This window comes from Columba livia, chromosome 14 (assembly GCF_036013475.1).
Source record: "Columba livia isolate bColLiv1 breed racing homer chromosome 14, bColLiv1.pat.W.v2, whole genome shotgun sequence".
NCBI classification, from domain to species: domain Eukaryota; kingdom Metazoa; phylum Chordata; class Aves; order Columbiformes; family Columbidae; genus Columba; species Columba livia.
The window spans coordinates 17701186-17726122 of record NC_088615.1 but is presented as its reverse complement, the minus strand read 5'-3'; the positions used below and the strand labels follow the sequence as shown (position 1 = coordinate 17726122).

General features: G+C 53.9%; 4 protein-coding genes across 4 annotated transcripts; all 4 read right to left on the bottom strand.

The window, feature by feature from the left end:
- Positions 1-204: 204 nt before the first annotated feature.
- LOC106145712 (protocadherin beta-15-like) lies at positions 205-7629 on the bottom strand. Its single transcript, XM_021288899.2, has one exon. It carries the CDS (start codon positions 3889-3891, stop codon positions 1450-1452), a length of 2442 nt encoding a protein of 813 aa, XP_021144574.2. The 5' UTR covers positions 3892-7629; the 3' UTR covers positions 205-1449.
- Positions 7630-10666: 3037 nt separating this feature from the next.
- On the bottom strand, positions 10667-15001 carry LOC102084283 (protocadherin beta-15-like). The gene has a single exon (XM_065030254.1). It carries the CDS (start codon positions 14797-14799, stop codon positions 12358-12360), a length of 2442 nt encoding a protein of 813 aa, XP_064886326.1. The 5' UTR covers positions 14800-15001; the 3' UTR covers positions 10667-12357.
- Positions 15002-15197: 196 nt separating this feature from the next.
- On the bottom strand, positions 15198-17159 carry LOC135575427 (protocadherin gamma-A3-like). Its single transcript, XM_065030080.1, is given in 3 exon segments — positions 15198-16346; positions 16349-16848; positions 17111-17159. Coding segments are annotated over 3 exon segments (1146 nt in total). The 3' UTR covers positions 15198-15749.
- Positions 17160-18244: 1085 nt separating this feature from the next.
- LOC135575450 (protocadherin beta-15-like) lies at positions 18245-22220 on the bottom strand. The gene has a single exon (XM_065030255.1). It carries the CDS (start codon positions 21975-21977, stop codon positions 19536-19538), a length of 2442 nt encoding a protein of 813 aa, XP_064886327.1. The 5' UTR covers positions 21978-22220; the 3' UTR covers positions 18245-19535.
- Positions 22221-24937: the final 2717 nt, after the last annotated feature.

Genomic DNA, 24937 nt, shown 5'->3' with positions numbered 1-24937 from the left:
TGAAGACCCAGAGAAGCCTGCCAGCAATTCCCTCCTCCCAACAATTTTCCTGAGTGCTCTACTTTTGTATCTCCAAACTACAGAAAATTACCCACTCATATTCACGTCAGTGGAAAAAAAAAAAAAAGAAAAAATAAAAAAACCTCCGAGCCTGTTGACAACTTTGACAGAGCTTGCCCAGAAAGAACATCTCTACAAAGACTATTTTTTCAACTCAAGTGGGTGTCCTTTTTAATGAAGTTTTACACACAAGTGTATCACAATTCACAACACTAGAGTTTATAAATTAAGCACAAGACAGTAAGAGGGTTTCCAAACATTCTGTGCCACACTGCCTTCACTCAAACCATCTGTTATTATATATGGGGTGACAGTCCTCCTTAAGAGGAATAGGTAAGATAATGCTCAAGACAGTTCACAGAGCAGAAGGGGTGAGGACAAAAAAGAGAATGCAAAAGCTCTACACAAAGCCAGAAAATCATCTCAGAACAGCTTTTAACTCCCATCAAGAAGACTCTGAATCCAGGAAAAACAATGATGAGACCAAATTAATGGCTCTTTCTAAGTTTATCTCAAATCTACCTCGAGATAAGGTCCTTTAAACTGAGTTGTGGAGTTTCCTTACTGTGCACTCAAAGACAAAGAATGTGTTTTCACAGCTCTGTACAGTTACAGTCTATGCCAACATTGTTTGTTCTGCTATAATTTCAAGGTAATCCCAGGGAGAAAGCCCTTCCACCCACCTCTCATGCAGCAAAGGAAAATCTCATCTGCATTTTGATGTTCTCCCCTACAGAAGATGAGATTGTTGTTCTCCACGGGCCAAAATATCTTTCTTGCCTGATGAGTTGGAATTGCATGAAACACAATGGCTGCATGTGAGCAACTCCCTGCTGCACTGGGCAGCACTAGAACAGCATATGCAGACACAGAATGGCTGTACGGACAGATATAGTGACCAGAAGGCAAAACACAAAAAACCCATACATGTCAGAAACAGACATCCAGAACCCAAATCAGAAAAAGCCTCATGATTGCACCACATTGTAACACAGAACTCACAACTTCCTTGCTCTCTGGAACAGGACAAGGAGTACGTGCAATTCAGAGAGCAAGTGATTTGTCTGCCAGACCAGGCCATTCCATTACATTAGAGAATAAGAGGGCCATGGTCTTGCCTAACAGGAAAAGTGACAAGAACTTCGCTGGGGTCCCTGGAACTCACCTGACTCTTAAAGCATTTCATAAATGGCTGTAACAGAGCTGACAGACATTATGAACTGTCCAACAGAGCCTTTAAGTTCATTTTGCAAGGGGGAGACAAGATTGCATATAACTAAAAATTTAAAGGGAAACAATGTTGCCAATTGATAATGCAGATTAACTCCAAAGGAATCATCACTACATGTAGCCCATATCTCTTCCTATCACAAGACATGAAGCCTTTGCCTAGTTAAAGGAAAGACTATTGAACTGCTCCGCAGAGAGTGTCCCTGCGTTGTTTGGTGCCATGTCCTCCATGGTAACAGGGCAACAGGTGAAATCCTGCTCCTGATCTGTGCCTCTACCTGTGGTGCAGTGCTGTAGTGGCAGGCTGGGGAGGATGGGCTTCAGGAACTTGAACTCGCTGTTGCCTGAGCCTGTTGTGAGGCTGATCTCATAGCAATAGGGGTGGGGCAGGGTCCCTGCAGCAACTGCATCAGCCAGGCCACTCTGCAAGTTGCTGGCACCATAAAGCACATGCCCACCCTTCAACTCCTTTCTCTTGCAAACCTTGTGAGTGACAAAGGCTGCCATGGAAGCGAGGAAGAGGAGTGAGACAAAGACCAATGAAATTATTAAATACATTGTTAGGGAATCACCCTCATCCTCTGTGGCCAGGCTGCTGTGTGTTATGCGCACGTCTGAGAAGTCATGGAGCAGAAGCACGCTCAGTGACGCTGTGGCTGACAGTGGTTTTTGCCCGTTGTCTCGCACCAGAACAACAAGCTTCTGCTTCACAGGGTCTCTCTCCATCACGGGCCTCCTCAGCCGCACCTCCCCACTTTGGGCACCCACCACAAACAGCCCAGGGTCAGTGGCCCTCAGCAGGTGGTATGAGAGCCATGAGTTCTGCCCTGAGTCAGCATCAACAGCCACCACTTTGGTGACAAGGTACCCTGCCTCAGATGACACGGGCACCAGCTCACTGGATGGTGGGTTGCTGTCCTGCGACGGGTACAGCACCAGTGGCACATTGTCATTCTCATCCACCACAACAAGGCGGACAGTGACATTGGCACTGAGGGGAGGAGACCCAGCATCAGAAGCACTCACCAAGACCTCAATCTGCTTCACCTGCTCATAGTCCAGAGGCCGCAACACAAACACATCCCCATTCTCAGAATTCACAGAGATGCAGGAGCAGGGAGGCTGCTCTGTAGGGTGGGCTGGTACCAGGGAATAGGTCACCTTGGCATTCGACCCTGTGTCAGCATCTGCAGCGCTGATAGCTCCAACAAGCACCGTGGGGACATTATTCTCACGCACATACATGGTGTACGATGTCTGGTTGAAGACAGGTGCATTGTCATTCACATCAGAGATGTCCACGGTGAAGGTCTGGGTGGTTGTGAGAGGAGGTGACCCCGCATCTGCTGCTGTGACACTGAGAATGTACTGTGCAGTCTCCTCCCGGTCTAGCTCGCTCACGGTCACCAGCTCATAGTAATTCTTATAGGCTGGACGCAGGGAGAAAGACAGCTGATCCTCAAGGGCACAGGACACCCTCCCATTGGCTCCAGAATCTCTATCCTTGACATTAAAGAGGGCAACCACTGTCCCAGGTAATGCGTTTTCAGGGAGGGGGCTGCTGAAGGAACTGACCACCAGCTCTGGAGCATTGTCATTCACATCCACCACCTCCACCAACACCTTGCAGATTGCTGACAGGCCACCACCATCTGTGGCTCGTACACTGAGCTCATGATTCTCTGCTGTCTCAAAGTCCAGAGGTTTTGTGAGTTTAATTTCACCACTGACGGCGTCAATTACAAATGCTGAGTCACTCTGGCTCACTGCTTGGCTGAACTGATAGGAGATGTCCCCATTATGTCCTGTATCCTGATCGGTTGCCACCACTCTGAGAACCACAGAACCCTCTGGTGCATTTTCCAAAATACGGCCAACATACCGATCCTGTGTGAAGACTGGTGTATTGTCATTTACATCTAGAACTATAATATGGATTTGTGTGGTCCCACTCCTGGGCTGAACACCTCCATCCATGGCAATGACAGTGAAACGCATCTCTGCCTGTTCCTCTCTGTCTAGTGGCTTTTGCAAGACTAGTTCCACATATTTGTCACCATTACTCCGAGTCCCAAAGGAGACACTAAAGTACTCATTCTCGGGAGAGATGCTGTAAGTCTGGATGCTGTTGCTGCCAATATCCAGGTCCCGAGCTCCCTCCAGTGGGAAACGTGAACCCGGGTTGCTCGTTTCCAGAATCTTAAAAGTGACTTGTTCCTCCGGGAAAACGGGCGCATGGTCATTGATGTCCTCCACGGTCACCTCGACCCGCAAGAACTGCAGGGGGTTGGCCAGCACCAGCTCGAAGGGCAGCGTGCAGGTAGCGGCCTGCCCGCACAGCTCCTCCCGGTCCAGCCTCTCCGCCACGAGCAGGCGGCCGGTGCCGCGCTCTAAGCGAAAGTGCTGCCGGCCGTCCTCCGAGGCCAGGCGGGCGCGGCGAGCCGAGAGCTGCGCCGGGGCCAGCCCCGCGTCCTCCGCCACGTTGCCTACCACCGAGCCGCTCTCCCCCTCCTCGGCTACGGAGTAGCGCAGGGGCTGGGAGCGAGCGTGCGGCAGAGACAGGAAAGCAGAGAGACAAAGCACTTGCCTTGCGATCGCCATGTCGGGCCGGTCCGGGAGGGACAGCGTCCGTCTCGCGGATCGCCCGCGCAGTCCTCCGCGGAAAGCGGCGCCCGGCAGCAGCGTGGAGTGGGGGGGGATGCGGCCGCCTTTCTTGTATCCCTCCTGCTTCTCGCCGAGTCCGGCTGCGGGGTTCGGAGGGCGGCTGCCGCGGTCTGGCAGCGGATGTCACGGGGCACCGCTTACCTCCGACCGTCGCCACTGGTGCTGACCGGTCGGCCTGGGCTGGGCTGGGCAGGACCAGACCGGGCTCGGCCACCTCCCATCTTGCAACCTCTCGGCGATGCCTTGGCCGGGAGCGCCACCCTGCGATCCGCCGCCAGACTGCGCCCGCCGCCGCCCGTTTTCCGCGCTGCCGCCTTGCACCGGCACACGGACCCGCGCGCACACGCGAGGGTAGCTCGCTCGCCCGCCTGAGGTCCCGCGGCAGGACGCGCGCACAGCGCGCCGGGGTGGGATGCGTAGGTACGGAGAGCCGGGAGCCATACGGGGCCGCCGGGTCAGCCCGAGCGCACGGGCAACGCCGGCACCTGCCTCACGTCTTCCCATGCGCTATGCAGCACCCGGCCAAACCGTGCCTTTCTGCACGACAAACGCGAGGTGTTTCCTCGGGCTGAGCCCGGTGGGACGAAGCCGCCTTCCCCGGCTGCGGAAACCAGGCAAGGGTCACAGCCGGAGCAGCACGCGGGGAACAGAAAGGCTCGGCGAGTCATGGACTCAGGAATCTCAGCCTGAGGAACTGGAAGGGAGGCGGGTCACAGCAAGGCTTAGGCGTGAACATGCCTGCCGGCTGGCTATTAAAGCGGCTGAAATGGAGGACGGGCTGAGCTCCCTGGGTCGTTTTCCCTGTCACCAGCGGGGTGCGACCTGTACAGCGATTCTTCGTCCTTGGCCGCCCCGATTCAGCGGTGGACGCCAGTGGTTACTGCTTCGTCCTCTGCTCAGCAGTGTATCTGAGCGGAGAAAGCAGCGTGATGTCGGAGAAACTGTCGGTAGGCGGCTACTGTCCGCGCTCTCGCACCAGCGCAACCGACGCCGCCGGCGGGTACAGCACCTGCGGCGCGTTGTCGTTCTCGTCCACGATCACCAGCCGCACCGACACGTTGCTGCTCAGCGCCGGCGCGCCGCCGTCCTCCGCCCGCACCCACAGCCCCACCTCGCGCACCTCCCCGTAGTCGAACGAGCGCAGCGCGTACAGCGCGCCCGTCTCCGCTTCCACCGACCCGGACGACGACAGCGGCGCGCCCCGCACACGCCCCTCCCCCAGCCGGTACCGCACGCGTGCGTTCTGCCCCCAGTCCGTGTCCCACGCCCGCACCCTCAGCACCAGCGCGCCCGCCGCGTTGTTCTCGGGCACACGGGCGCTGCAGCGCGCCTCCGCGAACACCGGCGCGTTGCCGTTCACGTCCAGCACCCGCAGCCACAGCACCGCGCTGCTCCACAGAGCCGACGACCCGCCGTTCTCACGGTCATGTTGTTACCCGAAAGTTCCTCCCAATCCAGCCTTCTCGCCGCCACCACACGGTAACACTCCTCGAAGGAGTTATCTAGACGGAACGGTGGAAACACTCATCTGCCGACAGCAACTGCTGCGCTCTGGCGCTGGGAGGAGGCCACCGCATCGCCGCCTGCTCAGCCAACACCGCTTGCTGCAGCCCCGCGCTTGCCAGCATCCCTGACAACAGTGCGGAGACAAAGACGGCACAGGGCATTTCCCACGGGCAAGATGAAGCGAAGGCTGAGCTCGGAGGGTCTTAGACGACTTCCCCGGACGGAGAAACACGGCAAGAGTCTCCACGGGTGTAGCACACAGGGAATAGAAAAACACTGCGTTAGATGGACTCTGGGATATCAGACTGTGGACAGGGAATGGAGGCGGGTCCCAGCAAGGTTCAAGCGGTGACTTGCCTGCCGGCCGGCCAGTACATCAACTGAGCGGGAGGAGGGGCTGTGCTCCCTGGGTCGGCTTCCCCCTCTCCACCGCGCAGAAGCTACGCAGCGGCTCTTCGTCCTTGCCCGCCCCTGCCTCAGCGCTGAATGAGAACTGGAATTCGCTCTTCCGCGAGCTGCTGGTCAGGCATGATGCATAGCGGTAAGCCGGAGACAGAGCGCCCTTACCAACCCCGTCTACGCCTTCGGTGTGGAAGTAGCTGTTAGCGCCGCAACGGAGCAGAGGGAGGCGAAAGTCGTGCTCGGAGTCGAGTCTCATGCAGCTCGGCCGCCGAAAAGGCGACGACGGACAGGTTCAAGAACGAAGAGTATCATCCCAGGGAAGCGATGAGGTAGAGGCTACGCAGGTGCCTTCGGCCGCCATCGGCTATTGAGGCTCCTCCCCTCAGAAGCGTGGTTGAGCTGGAGAAAGCAGAAGCCCCGCACAGGGCGGTGCTGAGGGTGCCGGTGACGGAGCGCGGCGGCTGCCCGCGGTCTCGCAGCAGCATGAAGAGGCTCTGCCGAGGCGTATGGAGGTCTGCCCGGTCCCCGCCGTTCGCACCTCACTGGTCTAGAGGGAACGGGAGCATCACTCGCAGCCACCGACAGCAACTGCAGCTCTCTGGCGCTCGACTGCGGCCTCCGCCTCGCCCCCACTCCTGCTCAGCCAGCAGCACCTGCTGCAGCCCCACGCTTGCCAGCATCCCTGAAAACAATGCTTACAAAATCAGGGACATGCGTGCGTTCAGGAGAGTCTCTCTGAAAAGTTCTGCCATTCCCATTGCTTTCTAAACGGTGCTTCCGACGATTCCCTCACGAAACCTCAGCAAAGTGTTCAGATCCTGCAGTGCACAAAATAGTCTCCCCCTCTCATAAGCTAAAAACAGGAATAAGCCATCTGGTTACTAATTGCATGAGACACACGAACCATCGAGTTGAAACAACCCAAGAGGCAGCAGTTTTACACCAGGAGGGGTTGGTTCCTTGCCGTTTTACTAAGAGACACTTGCTGATTAAGTCCCATTCACAACTCTGTCGATTATACCTCACACCATTGGGAGAGATTAGCACAGAAAAACCGACATCCCTTTACATGTGGAGAACCCTGAGCAGAAGAACGTCACACCACTCCGGCCACACAGAGCATGACATGCAGACCTTGGTCATAGGAAAGAATGAGCGTCCCCTTTTCAGTCATTCCAGACATTACAGTACTTCTATGCAAGAAAGCAATTCTCTTAATTATTTTGAGTGTCACAGTAAAAGGATTGTTGTCTGGATGTCTTTATTGCAGGTATCTGTTTCACTAGTACCAAGTGGGAACTCCCTGCATTTTTTGTTTACAATGAGCAGAGTTTATCATTCTGCTACAAAATTTCTGCAGCACAACACAGTACAGGACACCTCAGGCCTGTGCCTGAATGGATATTGGAAGGAGCTGGGTGTCAGTCTCTTCCCAAGGAACAGGTGGGAGCATGAGAGGATATAGCCGGAAGTTGCACAAGGGGAAGTTTTGGATGTTAAGAAAACTTCATCCACATTAAGTATTGTCAAGCATTGGCACAGGCTGCCCAGGGAAGTGGTTGAATTGCCATCCCAGGACGTGGTGCTCAGAAACATGGTTTACTGGTGGACTTGGTAGCCTTAAGGTTAACAGCTGGACTTGGTGGTCTCAGGGACATGTTCCAACCGAAATGATTCTATGATTCTACTCAGATTAAATCTATAGTGCATCATTTACACCTCAATGTCACAGCCAGAAGTTCAGGGTTTAGGAGATCCATAGAGGCCTGCCAGAAATTCCTCCCCACCCTCCCCACTCCCCCCTCCAGTTTTCCTCAATGCTCTATTGGCTGCATCTCCAAACTGCAGAAATGCACCCACTCCACCTTCCTCAGCCAGGGGACCAAATGAGAAAAAACCTCCCAGTCTCCTGAAAACTTTGACAGAGGTCTCTCAATAAGAACATCTCTATAAAGGCTACTCTCTTAACCCAAGTGGGTGTTCTTTTTATTTCCCTTTTTCACATGACTATATTGCTGTTCAGAAAGGCACTGTTTATGACTATAGCATGAAACAGCACGAGGGTTTCCAGATGTTCTGTGCCACACTGCCTTCATTGAAAAAACCTGGTATTATAAATGGGGTGAGGGTCATTCTTAAGAGAAATGTGTAAGACAATGCTCAAAGATGGTAGAAGCAGAACAGGCAAAAAGGAGAACACAAATGCTCTAACACAAACCCAGAAAAAACCATCTCAAGACAGTTTTCCATTCCCATCAAGAAGCCTCTGAATTTGTGTCCTGGTTTTGTTAAAAACAAGTTTCTCTTTTCGTGAATTTGCCTGTCAGCTAAAGCTTCATGTTAGCTGTATCTTCCTGGAGAACCAGATACATGTTTTGGTAAACATAGCAATGGAATACGAAGTTATTGATAAGCATGGATGGACATCTCACGAGAAGGGCAATGAGAAACAGGTGACCAAGAAAATGACCAACTGTGTATAACATTGCATTCACATGAATGCTTAATATAAAAGGGGGAGATCATGAGGATCTCGTCCCTTTTCCCTTCTGCTTATGGCCGACATTAGGAGATGACCTTGCAATTCGTCCCTGCAAACTGAGGCCTAGTGAGAGACTGAATCCAGCTCCAGTTGGCTGCAGAGTCCAATCCAGGACTTCGGGTGCCAGCTCTGCAGTTGCTGAGATTTTCAAGATTGGTTTTGTATATTTTGTATTATTTTCTCTATTCTTATTAGTAACATTAGTAAAATCTTTTTGATTTTTTCCAACTCTCTTCTCTCTGTCCTTCTTTTCCTCCCAATCGCCTGTCCTGCGTGGGAAGGGGGCAGAGGGAGGGGGAAAAGGGGTGGGGGGGGATGGAGGAGAGGAGGTTAACAATACATCTGCCAGGATTTTATTGTCACCCCGCAATCAAAACCCTTGACAATTTGGGAGCAACAATGATAAGACCAAAATCAATGGCCCCTTTTCAAGTTCACCTTGATTCTGCCTCCAGACATAATCCTTTGAAGCAACTTCTGGAGTTCTCTTACAATGCGTTCAAAGACTATGAATGTGTTTTCACAACTCTGTACAGTTACCACGTTTTAGCGGGCAATTCCACAGCATCAAAATTTAACAAGTGGGACAGAAGACAGGCTTGGCAAAACAGGAAACTCCTCATAGAATTCATGAGGAAAAAGAAATTGTATAATCTCTGGAATCAAGGTCAGGCTTTGCAGGAAGATTGCAGAGCTTTGGTTCCTATATGCAGGGAGAAGACATGAAAGGCCAGAGATCAGTAGAGATGAAACTGGCCAGTGGTGTGTTGGACAACAAGAAAGGCTTTTTAAAGTACATTAATAGCAAGAGGAGGTCCAAAGAAAACATTGGATTGATAGTTGTTGAAGCTGGTCCAGCCACTGAGTCAGAGAACGACAAGTTAGGGAACAGTGACCTGCCATTGGTGGACACTGAAGTTGTAAGGGACCTGCTCTATCAGCTGAATGTTCACAAGTCTATGGGACTGACGGGATTAATCTCAGAGGACTGAAAGAGCTGATGGATGTTACAGGAGGACCCTCTTGACCATCTCCAAAATGTCTTGGGTACCTACAGAGGTCCCTGCTGACTGGAAGCTGGCCAGTGTTCTTCCATTTTACAGGAAGGGCATGAGGACAGATCCAGGAAACTACAGACCTGTTTGTCTAACCTCAGTTATTGGGAAAGTTAAGGTGACGATCCTAGTGGGTACTACTGAAAGGCATTTAAAGGACAACAAAATAATAAGGTACAGTCAACATAGACTCACCAAGGGAAAGTCCTGTTTAACTAATTGGACATCTTTCTAGGATAAGGTCACCTGCCTCACAGATGAAGGGAAGCTGGTGGCTGTAGTTTGCCTGGATTCTCATAAGGCTTTAGATACTGTCCCACACAGCATCCTTCTAGACACACTGTCCAACTGTGAGATGAACAGGTCTGACTGAAGAAGTGGCTGAAGTGTAAAGCTCAAAGAGCTGTAATGAATGGGGTGGCATCTTGCTGGTGACCAGCCACCACAGATGTTCATCAGGGTACATTTCTAGGCCCAGCTCTGTTTAATATTTTCATCAATGATCTAAAGGCAGACCATTGTCACAGAAAAGAAAGAGTGCCCCCATTTCAGTCGTTCAAGCAATTTTAGGATTTTCCTGAAAGAAAGAATTTGTCTTCATAATTTCTTGTGCCACAGTAAAAGAAGTTTCCGTGCAGACTTTTTGCTTGCAGAGGGCTTTCTCACCAGCACCATGTGGGAGATGCTTGTACATTCCTTGGTTACATTGAGTTGAGTTTATCCTTCCACCATAGGATTCATGCAGCAAACCAAAAATGTGTTCCACCTTTGTGCCATCCACCTTCTGAAACTCCTACACATTTAGTGTCACAAACACTTTATGCTCAAACAACTCAGAGCTGCCATCTGCAGCTGGAATTGTCTGGAGAGACGGAAAGGTCACTCCCAACACCTCACTGTTTTGATGAGGCTTTTGTACACCTGGGGTCACTCTTAGGCAGGGACCAGCTTCCCCTGACCAGGACCTAACTGGGTCCTATCACAGCCAGAAGCTCAGTGCCCTGAAGTCCTGTAGAGACCTGCCAGTAATTCCATTCTCCCACAGTTTTTCAGAATGCTCTATTTGCTGCAACTCGAAAATGCAGAAATGTACCCACTCAACCTTACCTCAGTAAGGGAACAAAATGAGAAAAAAAAAGAAAAAATTAATCTAGCCTCCTGAAAACTTTCCCAAAAAGAATATCTCTAAAAAGACTGTCTCCACACATGGCATTGAGGTGTTTATTTCACTTTTATACATAACTGTATCATGGTTAACAATGTTACAGTATATAAGTGCAGCACAACAGAGTCTGAGGGTTTCCCAATATTCCATGCCACACTGTATTCAATCAGTCTGTTATTATACATGGGGTGACAGTCCTTCTTAAGAGGAAAAGGTAAGATAATGCTTAAACACAGTTCACAAAGCAGAAGAATGGGCAAAAAGGAGAATGCAAAAGCTCTACACAAACCCAGAAAATAATCTTGAGACAGCTTTCCACTTCCAGCAAAAAGCCTCTGAATTTGGGAACGACAATGACAGGACCAAATTCAATAAACCCTTTCCAAGTTCATCTTGATTCTATCTTCAGACAAACTCATTTGGAGTGAATTTTGTAGTTTTCTTACAATGCACTCAAAGACAATGAATGTGTTTTCACAACTGTACAGTTACAGTCTATGCCAACATTGTTCTTTTTATTTAAGTTTTAGCCATAAATGCATTACAATTCAGAATACCACAGTTTTTAACTGCAGCACAAGAGAGTGTGAGGGTTTCCAAAAATTCCATGCCACACTGCCTTCATTCACACAATGCCTTATTAAACATGGGGTGACAGTCCTTCTTAAGAGGAACAGGTCAAAGACGGTTCACAAAGAAAGAGAAAGGGCAGAAAGGAGAATGCAAAAGCTCTGCACGAACCCAGAAAATCATCTCAGGACAGATTTCTACTCCCATCAGGAAGCCTCTGAATTTGGGAAGAGCAATGACAAGGCCCAGCTCATTCTCCTTTTCCAGTTCATCTCGATTCTACCTTCAGACAAGCTCCTTTTAAGTGACTTGTGGAGTTTCCATACAATGCACTCAAAGACAAAGTGTTTTCCCAACTCAGTACAATTATAGTCTTACCAACGTTGTTTGTGCTGCTGTAATTTCAAGGCACTCCCAAGGAGAACGTCTACCCACGCACCTCTCTCTCATGTGCCAAAGTAAGGTTCCATTCTACATGTTGCCGCTCTCCCCTAGAGAAAATGAGACTGTTGTATCAAAAGGGTCAAGATACCTTTCTTACTAATGATCTGGAAGTTCACAGATCAAAGTGGGTGGATGTGAGCAACTCCCTGCTTCACCAGGCAGCACTAGGGCACCACAGACAGACACAGAATGGCTGTACAGACAGATATAGTGACCAGAAGACAAAACACACTGAGCCCAAATATCTCAGGAACAGAGACAGCCAGAACCCAGTGGAGAAAGAGCCCCGCACCACATTGTAACACAGTACTCACAACATCCTTGCTTTCCTGACCAGGACGAGTTGTATGTGCAATTCAGAGAGCAGGTGATTTGTCTGCCAGACTGTGCTGTTGGGTTACAGCAGAGAATAAGCGGGCCATGGTCTCGACTAACAGCAAGTGAGACAAGAAATTAGCTGGGGGCTCCAGAACACACCTCACTCTTAAAGCATTTCAGAAATGGCTGTAACAAAGCTGACACATATGATGACCTGTCTGACAAAGCCTTTTGGTTAATTTTGCAAGGAGGAGACAGCTTTCATCTGACTAAAAATTTAAATGCACACAACATTGCCAACTGATAATGCAGATTAACTCTGAAGGAATCATCACCACACATTGTAGCCCATATTTCGTCCTATCACAACACATGAAGCCTCTGGCTGTGCTGACACAATACTAATGAAACGAAAGACTATTGAACTGCTTTTCAGAGAGTGTCCCTGGCTTATCTGGTGCCACATCCTCCAGGGTGACAGGGCCACAGGGGAAATCCTGTTCATCACCTGTGCCCCTGCCCACGGTGCAGTGCTGTGGTGGCAGGCTGGGAAGGATGGGCTTCAGGAACTTGAATTCGCTGTTACCTGACCCTGTTGTGAGGCTGATCTCATAGCAATAGGGGTGGGGCAGGGTGCCTGCAGTGGCTGCATCCGCCAGGCTGCTCTGCAGGTTACCGGCATCGTAAAACACGTGCCCACCCTTCAGCTCCTTTCTCTTGCAAACCTTGTGAGTGGCGAAGGCTGCCACGGATGCGAGGAAGAGGAGTGAAACAAAGACCAATGAAATTATTAAATACATTGTTAGGGAGTCACCCTCATCTTCTGTGGCCAGACTGCTCTGTGGTAGGCGAACATCTGAGAAGTCACTGAGCAGAAGCGCACTCAGTGATGCTGTGGCTGACAGCGGTGGTTGTCCATTGTCTCGCACCAGAACAACAAGCTTCTGTTTCACAGGGTCTCTCTCTGTCACAGGCCTCCTCAGCCGTACCTCCCCACTTTGGGCACCCACAACAAACAGCCCAGGATCAGTGGCCCTCAGCAGGTGGTATGAGAGCCATGAGTTCTGTCCCGAGTCAGCATCGACAGCCACCACCTTGGTGACAAGGTACCCAGCCTCAGCTGACTTGGACACCAGCTCACTGGACAGAGGGCTGCTGTCCTGTGAGGGGTACAGCACCAGTGGTGCATTGTCATTCTCATCTACAATGACAAGGCGGACAGTGACGTTGGCACTGAGGGGAGGAGATCCAGCATCAGAGGCACGCACTAAGACATCAATCTGCTTCACCTGCTCGTAGTCCAGAGGCCGCAGCACAAATACATCCCCGTTCTCAGAGTTCACAGAGATACAGGAGCAGGGAGGCTGCTCTGTGGGGTGGGCTGGTAACAGGGAATAGGTCACCTTGGCATTCGACCCTGTATCGGCATCTGCAGCGCTGACAGCTCCAACAAGTACTGTGGGGACATTGTTCTCATGCACATACATGACGTATGATGTCTGGTTGAAGACAGGTGCATTGTCATTCACATCAGAGATGTCCACTGTGAAGGTCTGGGTGGTTGTGAGAGGAGGTGACCCCACGTCTGCTGCTGTGACACTCAGGATGTACTGTGCTGTCTCCTCCCGGTCCAGTGTGATCACAGTCACCAGCTCATAGTAATTCTTATAAGCTGGACGCAGGGAGAATGACAGCTGGTCCTCAAGGGCACAGGACACCTTCCCATTGGCTCCAGAATCTCTATCCTTGACAGCAAAGAGGGCGACCACTGTCCCAGGTAATGCGTTTTCAGGGAGGGGGCTGCTGAAGGAACTGACCACCAGCTCTGGAGCATTGTCATTCACATCCACCACCTCCACCAACACCTTGCAGATTGCTGACAGGCCACCACCATCTGTGGCTCGAACACTGAGCTCATGATTCTCTGCTGTCTCGAAGTCCAGAGGCTTTCTTAGTTTAATTTCACCACTCACATGGTCAATGACAAATGCTGAGTCACTCTGGCTTACTGCTTGGCTGAACTGATAGGAGATGTCCCCATTAGGTCCTGCATCCAGATCAGTCGCCAGTACGCTGAGAACAACAGAGCCTTCTGGTGCATTTTCTAAAACCTGCCCAACATACAGATCCTGCGCAAAGATGGGAGAATTGTCATTTACATCCAGAACAATAATGCGGATTTGCGTGGTTCCACTCCTGGGTGGAGAGCCCCCGTCCACGGCAATGAGGCTGAAACCCATCTCCGACTGCTCCTCTCTGTCTAGCGGCTTTTTCAAGACCAGTTCCACATATTTCTTGCCCTTGATGCGACTCCCAAAGGACACACTAAAGTACTCATTCTCAGGAGTTATGCTGTAAGCCTGGACGCTGTTGCTACCAATATCCAGGTCACGAGCTCCCTCCAGTGGGAAACGTGAGCCCGGGTCGTTCCTTTCCGGGATCTTAAAAGTGACTTGTTCCTCCGGGAAAACGGGCGCATGGTCATTGATGTCCTCCACGGTCACCTCGACCCGCAAGAACTGCAGGGGGTTGGCCAGCACCAGCTCGAAGGGCAGCGTGCAGGTAGCGGCCTGCCCGCACAGCTCCTCCCGGTCCAGCCTCTCCGCCACGAGCAGGCGGCCGGTGCCGCGCTCTAAGCGAAAGTGCTGCCGGCCGTCCTCCGAGGCCAGGCGGGCGCGGCGAGCCGAGAGCTGCGCCGGGGCCAGCCCCGCGTCCTCCGCCACGTTGCCTACCACCGAGCCGCTCTCCCCCTCCTCGGCTACGGAGTAGCGCAGGGGCTGGGAGCGAGCGTGCGGCAGGGACAGGAAAGCAGAGAGACAAAGCACTTGCCTTGCGATCGCCATGTCGGGTCGGTCCGGGACAGCGTCCGTCTCACGGATCGCCCGCGCAGTCCTCCCTGGAAGCAGCGCGGCGTCAGGCAGGAGCGCCGGCGCTTCCCCTCTCTCCTTCCTTCCTTCTCGCCGAGTCCTGTTTCTGACCCGCAGCGAGGCTGCCGGGGTCCGGCAACGGATGGCAGGGGGCACCGCTCGCTGCCGCCGCAACTGCTTCCCGGCCGGGCTGGGCTGGGCAGGGCCGGGTCGGGCTCGTCAGCCTCCTAACTCGCAGCCGCTCGGCGACGTCTTAGCTGGGAGCGCCACCCTGCGGCCCTCTCCTAGAATGCACCCGCCGCCGCCCGCTGTTCGCGCTGCCGCCTCGCACCGGAACCCGGACCCGCGCGCACACGCGTGGCCGCGGTCGCTCTCCCGCCTGGGGTCTCACGGCAGGACGGGCGTACAGTGCGCCGGGGAGAGAAGCGCAGGGACGGAGCGCTGAGAGCCCTGCGGGGCAGTCAGGTCAGCCCGAGTGCACGGGCAGCGCCGGCACCTGCCCCGCGTCTTCCTCTGTTTCCCAGAACCCGCGGGCAGGAGGGTGCGCCTGCCACCTGGGAGGCCAGTCTGTAGCTTTGGAGAAACATGGGGGCAAGACCAGCACAGGGCGTTTCCCACGGCACCGTGAAGCGGAGGCTGAGCCCGGAGGGATGGAGCTGGCTTCCCCGGCCGGAGAATCTGGGCAAGAGGCTCCGCCTTGGCAGCCTGCAGGGAACGACAGAGCCCGTCGCTACATCCACCCGGGAATCTCAGAGCGCAGACGGGAAACCGAGAAGAATCCCAATACGACTCAGGCCTGAACGCCCCTGCCCGTCAGGCAGTCAAGCGGCTGAGTGGGAGGAGCAGCTCTGCTCCCGGGTTCGACCTTCCTCTCCCCCGTGAGCTGCGAGCTGATCAGCGGTTGTTCGTCCTTGCCCGGCCTCTCCTCAGTGCTGCTCAGGAGTTGGAATTCTCTGCTCCCCGAGCCGCTGCACAGGAATGCTTCGTAGCGATAAGCTGGCGACGCAGTGACCGTACTGGTGTCGTCCACGCAGTCCCTGTTCAATTCGCGGTGACACTAGCAGCAGGAACAGGCAGGTGAACAGCGTGTCCAGAGGCGATCCTGACACAGCTTGGCTGGAGAATAGGAGAGAACGGAGAGGAGGAATAGCAAAAAGACCCAGACCGGAGAGGCGATGATGTAGGTGGTGCGCAGGTGCCCCTGGGAGCGTGGCTGAGCTGGAGGAAGCCGTTGCAGAAGTCGCGCGACAGCGCGATGCGAGGATCGGGGCGGCGGGGGGCGGCGGCTGCCCGCGGTCTCGCACCGGCATGACAAGCATCTGCCGACGCACGTCCCGCTCCGCCCCTTTTCCCGCCGTGCGCACCTCGCCGCTGTGCAGCAACACGCGGAACAGCCCCGGCTCCGTCCCGTTGGTCAGCTCGTACGACAGCCACGCGTTCTGCCCCGCGTCCGCGTCTACCACCACCACCTTGGCCACCAGCGCCCCGGGCTCCGCCGAGCGCGGCGCCAGCTCCACGACCGCCCAGCCCGCGCCCGCCGCAGCGGCGCTGCCGGCGGGTACAGCACCTGCGGCGCGTTGTCGTTCTCGTCCACGATCACCAGCCGCACCGACACGTTGCTGCTCAGCGCCGGCGCGCTGCCGTCCTCCGCCCGCATCCACAGCCCCACCTCGCGCACCTCCTCGTAGTCGAACGAGCGCAGCGGGTACAGCGCGCCCGTCTCCGCCTCCACCGACACGGACGACGACAGCGGCGCGCCCCGCACACGCCCCTCCCCCAGCCGGTACCGCACGCGCGCGTTCTGCCCCCAGTCCGTGTCCCACGCCCGCACCCTCAACACCAGCGCGCCCGCCGCGTTGTTCTCGGGCACACGGGCGCTGTAGCGCGCCTCCGCGAACACCGGCGCGTTGTCGTTGACGTCCAGCACCCGCAGCCACAGCACCGCGCTGCTCCACAGAGCCGGCGACCCACCCTCCGCCGTCCGCACCGTTACGTTGTACTCCACACCTCCTCCCGGTTCATTTTCTTGCCATCACCACGCGACAGGAGTCCTCGAAGGACTTATTCAAACAGAACGGGAGCAACACTCGCATTCGCCTACAGCAACTGCAGCGCTCTGGCGCTGGGCATTGGTCTCTGCCTCGCCCTCCCACCTGCTCGGCTAACAGCGCCTGCAGCTGCCCCGCGTTTGCCCTCATCACTGACACCAGTGTGTACAGGGACATGTGTGCATCCAGGAGAACCTGTCCGACAAGTCCTGCCCATCACATTGCTTCATGAACGGCACCTCCGACGAGCCCCTCGGGAAAGCTCAGAAACGTGTTCAGGCCCTCCATTGTAGGAAATAGCCCCACCCTCTCATAGGGCAAAAACCGTAGAACATCTAGTTATGAATTGCATCAGATACACAAACCCTCGAACTGGACCAAGATGAGATGCAGCAGGTATACACCAGGAGCTGCTTGTTCCTCGTCATGTCAGTAAGAGAGGCGTTACTAAGCCTCATTCACAATTCAGTTGGTGATAGCGCACACTGTTGGAAGAAATTAACACAGATAAACCTGAATCCCATTAGATGAGGAGAACTCTGAGCAGAGGAGATTCACACAGGACTGCAATCACACACAGCATGCCGTGCACAACCCAGTCATACAAAAGAACGAGTGCACCCATTTCGGTTTTTCAAGCTATTATAGAACTTTCCTGCAGAAAAGCAATTCTCTTCATCATTTCTGCTGTCACACTAAAACAACTTTGCATGCAGACTTCTTGCTCATAGGTGGCTTTCTCACCTGTAGCACATGAAGAGCTGCCTGCACAATCCTCAGACTGGAGTTTATTGTTCTGCTACAAAATTTCTACTGCAGAACAAGCATGAGACAGCAAAGGCCAGTACTGAAATGACATTGTAGTGAGGTTGTTATTAGTCACTTTTCCCAAGTAACAGGTGATAGGATGAGTAAAAATGGCTTCAAGTTATGTCAGGGGATATTTAGATTCAAGATCAGCAATAATTTATTCACTGGAAGTATTGTCAAGCAGTGGCACATGCTGCCCAGGGAAGTCTTGGGGTTGCCACCCGAGGAAGTAGTGCTCAGGGACTTGGTAGTGCTAGGTTAATGGTTGGACTTGATGGTCTCAGGGACCTTTTCCAACCTAAATGATTCTATTATTCTATTCAAGTTAACTGGATAATCGATCATTCACTTCTTGAGTTTGCAGCCAAAAGCTCTGTGCTCAGAATATTCACAAAGCAGTTCCCTCCTCCCAACAATTTTCCTGAGTGCTCTACAAGCCGCATCTCCAAATTGCAGAAAAACACCCCCACAAACACATTTCAGAGGATAACAGGGGAAAAAACTCCAGTCCTCTTGAAAACTTCGACACAGAATTCCCAGAAACAACTTCTCTACAAAGACTACTCTCTCTACTCAAGTGCACATTCTTTTTATTTCACTTTTAGACATTAATGTATTATAGTTCACAACGGTAGAGTTTATAACTGAAGCACAAGACAGTACGAGGGTTTCCAAATATAGTGTGTCACACTGCCTTAATTCATACAATGCATTATTATACACGGGGTGACAGTCCTTAAGAGGAATAGGTAATAAAATGCTCAAAGACAGTTCACAAAGGAGAAGGAGAAGGAGAAGGAGAAGGAGAAGGAGAAGGAGAAGGAGAAAGGGCAAATAGAAGAATGCAAAAGCTCTACACAAACCCAGAAAATCATCTCAGGACAGATTTCCACTCCCACCAAGAAGTCTCTGAAGTTGGGAACAACAATGACAAGACCAAACTCAACAGCCTCTTTCCAAGTTCATCTTGATTCTACCTTTAGACAATGTCCTTTGTAGCATCTTGTGGACTTTCCTTGCAATACACTCGAAGACAATGAATGTGTTTTCACAATTCTGCACAGTTATACTGTATACAAATATTGTTTTGCTGCTGTAATTTCAAGGCAATCCCACGGAGAAAGCCCACTCGCCCACCTCCCTTTCATATGCCAAATTAAAGTTTTATTATGCATGTTGCTGCTCCCCCCTAAAGAAGATGAGATGGCTGTATTCAAAGGATCAAGATATCTTTCTTCTCTGATGATCTGGAAGTTCAAAGATCAAAATGGGTGGCTGTGAGCAACTCCTTGCTTCAACAGGCAGCACTAGAGCAGAATATGCAGACACACAATGGCTGTACAGACAGATATAGTGACCAGAAGGCAAAACACACAGAGCCTATATGTCTCAGAGGCAGAGACATCCAGAACTCAGAGCACAGAGAGGCTCGTGCTTGCACTGCAGTGTAACACACTATTCACAATTTCCTTGCTTTCCTGACCCAGAAGAAGGGCTACATACATTTCAGCAAGCTGATGATTTGTCTGTCCAACTGTGCCATTGCCTTATGGCAAGAATAAGAGGGTCCTGAGACAAGAACTTAGCTGTGTGCCCTGGAATTAACCACACCCTTGAAGTATTTTAGAAATGGCTGTAACAGACCTGACACGTACTATTGCCTCTCTGATGAGGCTTTAGATTCTTTAGGGATTTTCTGAGGAAGAGACAGGCTTCCATCAGACTTAAAATTTGAGGGGAAACATTGTTTCCAATTGGAAATTCAGATTTACTCTGAAGGAACCATTGCCAAATGTTGAAGCCCAAATCCCTTCCTATCAAAAGGCTCAAGGCCTCTGGCTGTGCTGACTCCACCTACTTAAAGGAAAGACTATTGAACTCTTCCACAGAGAGCATCCCTGGGTTGTCTGGAGCCACATCCTCCAGGGTGATAGGGCCACAGGGGAAATCCTGTTCATCATCAGTTCCCCTGCCCATGGTGCAGTGCTGTGGTGGCAGGCTGGGGAGGATGGGCTTCAGGAACTTGAACTCGCTGTTGCCTGAGCCTGTTGTGAGGCTGATCTCATAGCAATAGGGGTGGGGCAGGGTGCCTGCAGTGGCTGCATCCGCCAGGCTGCTCTGCAGGTTACCGGCATCGTAAAACACATGTGTACCCTTCAACTCCTTTCTCTTGCACATCTTGCGAAGAACAAAGGCTGCCATGAATGCGAGGAAGAGGAGTGAAACAAAGACCAATGAAATGATTAAATACATTGTTAGGGAGTCACCCTCATCCTCCATGGCAAGGCTGCTGTGTGGCAGGCGCACATCTGAGAAGTCATGGAGCAGAAGTGCACTCAGTGATGCTGTGGCTGACAGAGGTGGCTGCCCATTGTCTCGCACCAGAACAACAAGTTTCTGCCTCGTGGGGTCTCTTTCTGTCACGGGCCTCCTCAGCTGCACTTCCCCACTTTGGGCACCCACCACAAACAGTCCAGGGTCAGTGGCCCTCAGCAGGTGGTATGAGAGCCATGAGTTCTGTCCCGAGTCGGCATCAACAGCCACCACTTTAGTGACAAGGTACCCTGCTTCAGCTGACATGGGCACCAGCTCACTGGAGAGAGGGCTGCTGTCCTGTGAGGGGTACAGCACCAGTGGCGCATTGTCATTCTCATCCACTACAACAAGGCGGACAGTGACATTGGAACTGAGGGCAGGAGACCCAGCATCAGAGGCACGCACTAAGACATCAATCTGCTTCACCTCCTCATAGTCCAGAGGCCGCAACACAAACACATCCCCATTCTCAGAGTTCACAGAGATGCAGGAGCAGGGAGGCTGCTCTGTGGGGTGGGCTGGTACCAGGGAATAGGTTATCTTGGCATTTGACCCTGTGTCAACATCTGCAGCGCTGACAGCTCCAAGAAGCACTGTGGGGACATTATTCTCACGCACGTACACGGTGTACGATGTCTGGTTGAAGACAGGAGCATTGTCATTCACATCAGAGATGTCCACGGTGAAGGTCTGGGTGGTTGTGAGTGGAGGTGACCCCGCATCTGCTGCTGTGACACTGAGAATGTACTGTGCAGTCTCTTCCCGGTCCAACATGCTCACGGTCACCAGCTCATAGTAATTCTTATACGCTGGTCGCAGGGAGAATGACAGCTGGTCCTCAAGGGCACAGGACACCTTCCCATTGGCTCCAGAATCTCTATCCTTGACATTAAAGAGGGCGACCACTGTCCCAGGTAATGCATTCTCAGGGAGGGGGCTGCTGAAGGAATTGACCACTAACTCTGGTGCATTGTCATTCACATCCACCACCTCCACCAACACCTTGCAGATTGCTGAGAGGCCACCACCATCTGTGGCTCGTACACTGAGCTCATGATTCTCTGCTGTCTCAAAGTCCAGAGGCTTTGTGAGTTTAATTTCACCACTGAAAGGGTCAATGACAAATGCTGAGTCACTCTGGCTCACTGCTTGGCTGAACTGATAGGAGATGTCCCCATTAGGTCCTGCATCCAGATCAGTCGCCAACACGCTGAGAACAACAGAGCCTTCTGGTGCACTTTCCAAAACCTGCCCAACATAGAGATCCTGGGCAAAGATGGGAGAATTGTCATTTACATCCAGAACAATAATGCGGATTTGGGTGGTTCCACTCCTGGGTGGAGATCCCCCGTCCATGGCAGTGAGACTGAAACCCATCTCCGACTGCTCCTCTCTGTCTAGCAGCTTTTCCAGGACCAATTCAACATATTTCTTGCCCTTAATCCGAGTCCCAAAGGACACACTAAAGTACCCATTCTCAGGAGTTATGCTGTAAGCCTGGATGCTGTTGCTGCCAACATCCAGGTCCCGAGCTCCCTCCAGCGGGAAACGCGACCCCGGGTTGCTCGTTTCCAGGATCTTAAAAGTGACTTGTTCCTCCGGGAAAACGGGCGCATGGTCATTAATGTCCTCCACGGTCACCTCAACCCGCAAGAACTGCAGGGGGTTGGCCAGCACCAGCTCGAAGGGCAGCGTGCAGGTAGCGGCCTGCCCGCACAGCTCCTCCCGGTCCAGCCTCTCCGCCACGAGCAGGCGGCCGGTGCCGCGCTCTAAGCGAAAGTGCTGCCGGCCGTCCTCCGAGGCCAGGCGGGCGCGGCGAGCCGAGAGCTGCGCCGGGGCCAGCCCCGCGTCCTCCGCCACGTTGCCTACCACCGAGCCGCTCTCCCCCTCCTCGGCTACGGAGTAGCGCAGGAGCTCAGAACGACCGTGCACCAGGGACAGGAAAGCAGAGAGACAAAACACTTGCCTTGCGATCGCCATGTCGGGCTGGTCTGGGACAGCCTCCGTCTCGCGGATCGCCCGCGCAGTCCTCCGCGGAAGCAGCGCGGCGTAGGGCAAGCGGGCGGGCGCGCGCTTCCCCTCTCTCCCTTCTTCCTTCCTTCACGCCGAGTCCTGTTTCTGACCCGCAGCGAGGCTCCCGTGGTCCGGCAACGGATGGCAGGGGGCACCGCTCACTGCCGCAGCTACTGCTTCCCGGCCGGGCTGGGCTGGGCAGGGCCGGGCTCGTCAGCCTCCCAACTCGCAGCCGCTCGGCGACGTCTTAGCTGGGAGCGCCACCCTGCGGCCCGCTCCTAGAATGCACCCGCCGCCGCCCGCTGTTCGCGCTGCCGCCTCGCACCGGAACCCGGACCCACGCGCACACGCGTGGCCGCGGTCGCTCTCCCGCCTGGGGTCTCACGGCAGAACGGGCGTACAGTGCGCCGGGGAGAGAAGCGCAGGGACGGAGCTCTGAGAGCCCTGCGGGGCCGTCAGGTCAGCCCGAGTGCACGGGCAGCGCCGGCACCTGCCCCGCGTCTTCCTCTGTTTCCCAGAACCCGCGGGCAGGAGGGTGCGCCTGCCACCTGGGAGGCCAGTCTGTAGCTTTGGAGAAACATGGGGGCAAGACCAGCACAGGGCGTTTCCAACGGCACCGTGAAGCGGAGGCTGAGCCCGGAGTGGTGGAGCTGGCTTCCCCGGCCGGAGAATCTGGGCAAGAGGCTCCGCCTTGGCAGCCTGCAGGGAACAACAGAGCCCGTCGCTACATGGACTCGGGAATCTCAGAGCGCAGACGGGAAACCTAGAAGAATCCGAACACGACTCAGGCCTGAACGCCCCTGCCCGTCGGGCAGTCAAGCGGCTGAGTGGGAGGAGCAGCTCTGCTCCCGGGTTCGACCTTCCTCTCCCCCGTGAGCTGCGAGCTGATCAGCGGTTGTTCGTCCTTGCCCGTCCTCTCCTCAGTGCTGCTCAAGAATTGGAATTCTCTGCTCCCCGAGCCGCTGCACAGGAATGCTTCGTAGCGATAAGCCGGCGACGCAGTGACCGTACTGGTGTCGTCCACGCAGTTCCTGTTCAATTCGCGGTGACACTAGCAGCAGGCACAGGCAGGCGAACAGCGTGTCCAGAGGCGATCCTGACACAGCTTGTCTGGAGAATAGGAGAGAACGGAGAGGAGGAATAGCAAAGAGACCCAGACCGGAGAGGCGATGATGTAGGTGGTGCGCAGGTGCCCCTGGGAGCGTGGCTGAGCTGGAGGAAGCCGTTGCAGAAGTCGCACGACAGCGCGATGCGAGGATCGGGGCGGCGGGGGGCGGCGGCTGCCCGCGGTCTCGCACCGGCATGACGAGCATCTGCCGACGCACGTCCCGCTCCGCCCCTTTTCCCGCCGTGCGCACCTCGCCGCTGTGCAGCAACACGCGGAACAGCCCCGGCTCCGTCCCGTTGGTCAGCTCGTACGACAGCCACGCGTTCTGCCCCGCGTTCACGTCCACCGCCACCACCTTGGCCACCAGCGCCCCGGGCTCCGCCGAGCGCGGCGCCAGCTCCACGCCCGCCCAGCCCGCGCCCGCCGCAGCGGCGCTGCCGGCGGGTACAGCACCTGCGGCGCGTTGTCGTTCTCGTCCACGATCACCAGCCGCACCGACACGTTGCTGCTCAGCGCCGGCGCGCCGCCGTCCTCCGCCCGCACCCACAGCCCCACCTCGCGCACCTCCCCGTAGTCGAACGAGCGCAGCGGGTACAGCGCGCCCGTCTCCGCCTCCACCGACACGGACGACGACAGCGGCGCGCCCCGCACACGCCCCTCCCCCAGCCGGTACCGCACGCCCACGTTCTGCCCCCAGTCCGTGTCCCACGCCCGCACCCTCAGCACCGGCGCGCCCACCGCGTTGTTCTCGGGCAGACGGGCGCTGTAGCGCGCCTCCGCGAACACCGGCGCGTTGTCGTTGACGTCCAGCACCCGCAGCCACAGCACCGCGCTGCTCCACAGAGCCGGCGACCCGCCGTCTGCCGCCCGCACCGTTACGTTGTACTCCACACCTCCTCCCTGTTCGTTTTCTTGCCATCACCACGCGATAGGAGTCTTCGAAGGACTTATTCAAACAGAACGGCAGCAACACTCGCATTCGCCTACAGCAACTGCAGCGCTGTGGCGCTGGGCATTGGTCTCTGCCTCGCCCTCCCACCTGCTCGGCCAACAGCGCCTGCAGCTGCCCCGCGTTTGCCCTCATCACTGACAACAGTGCGTACAGGGACATGTGTGCATCCAGGAGAACCTGTCCGACAAGTCCTGCCCATCACATTGCTTCATGAACGGCACCTCCGACGAGCCCCTCGGGAAAGCTCAGAAACGTGTTCAGGCCCTCCATTGTAGGAAATAGCCCCACCCTCTCATAGGGCAAAAACCGTAGAACATCTAGTTATGAATTGCATCAGATACACAAACCCTCGAACTGGACCAAGATGAGATGCAGCAGGTATACACCAGGAGCTGCTTGTTCCTCGTCATGTCAGTAAGAGAGGCGTTACTAAGCCTCATTCACAATTCAGTTGGTGATAGCGCACACTGTTGGAAGAAATTAACACAGATAAACCTGAATCCCATTAGATGAGGAGAACTCTGAGCAGAGGAGATTCACACAGGACTGCAATCACACACAGCATGCCGTGCACAACCCAGTCATACAAAAGAACGAGTGCACCCATTTCGGTTTTTCAAGCTATTATAGAACTTTCCTGCAGAAAAGCAATTCTCTTCATCATTTCTGCTGTCACACTAAAACAACTTTGCATGCAGACTTCTTGCTCATAGGTGGCTTTCTCACCTGTAGCACATGAAGAGCTGCCTGCACAATCCTCAGACTGGAGTTTATTGTTCTGCTACAAAATTTCTACTGCAGAACAAGCATGAGACAGCAAAGGCCAGTACTGAAATGACATTGTAGTGAGGTTGTTATTAGTCACTT

What these genes read in the sequence shown, in the direction of transcription:
- LOC106145712 (XM_021288899.2), bottom strand. Translation starts at nt 3,891, where the DNA reads ATGGCGATCGCAAGGCAAGTGCTTTGTCTCTCTGCTTTCCTGTCTCTG.
- LOC102084283 (XM_065030254.1), bottom strand. Translation starts at nt 14,799, where the DNA reads ATGGCGATCGCAAGGCAAGTGCTTTGTCTCTCTGCTTTCCTGTCCCTG.
- LOC135575450 (XM_065030255.1), bottom strand. Translation starts at nt 21,977, where the DNA reads ATGGCGATCGCAAGGCAAGTGTTTTGTCTCTCTGCTTTCCTGTCCCTG.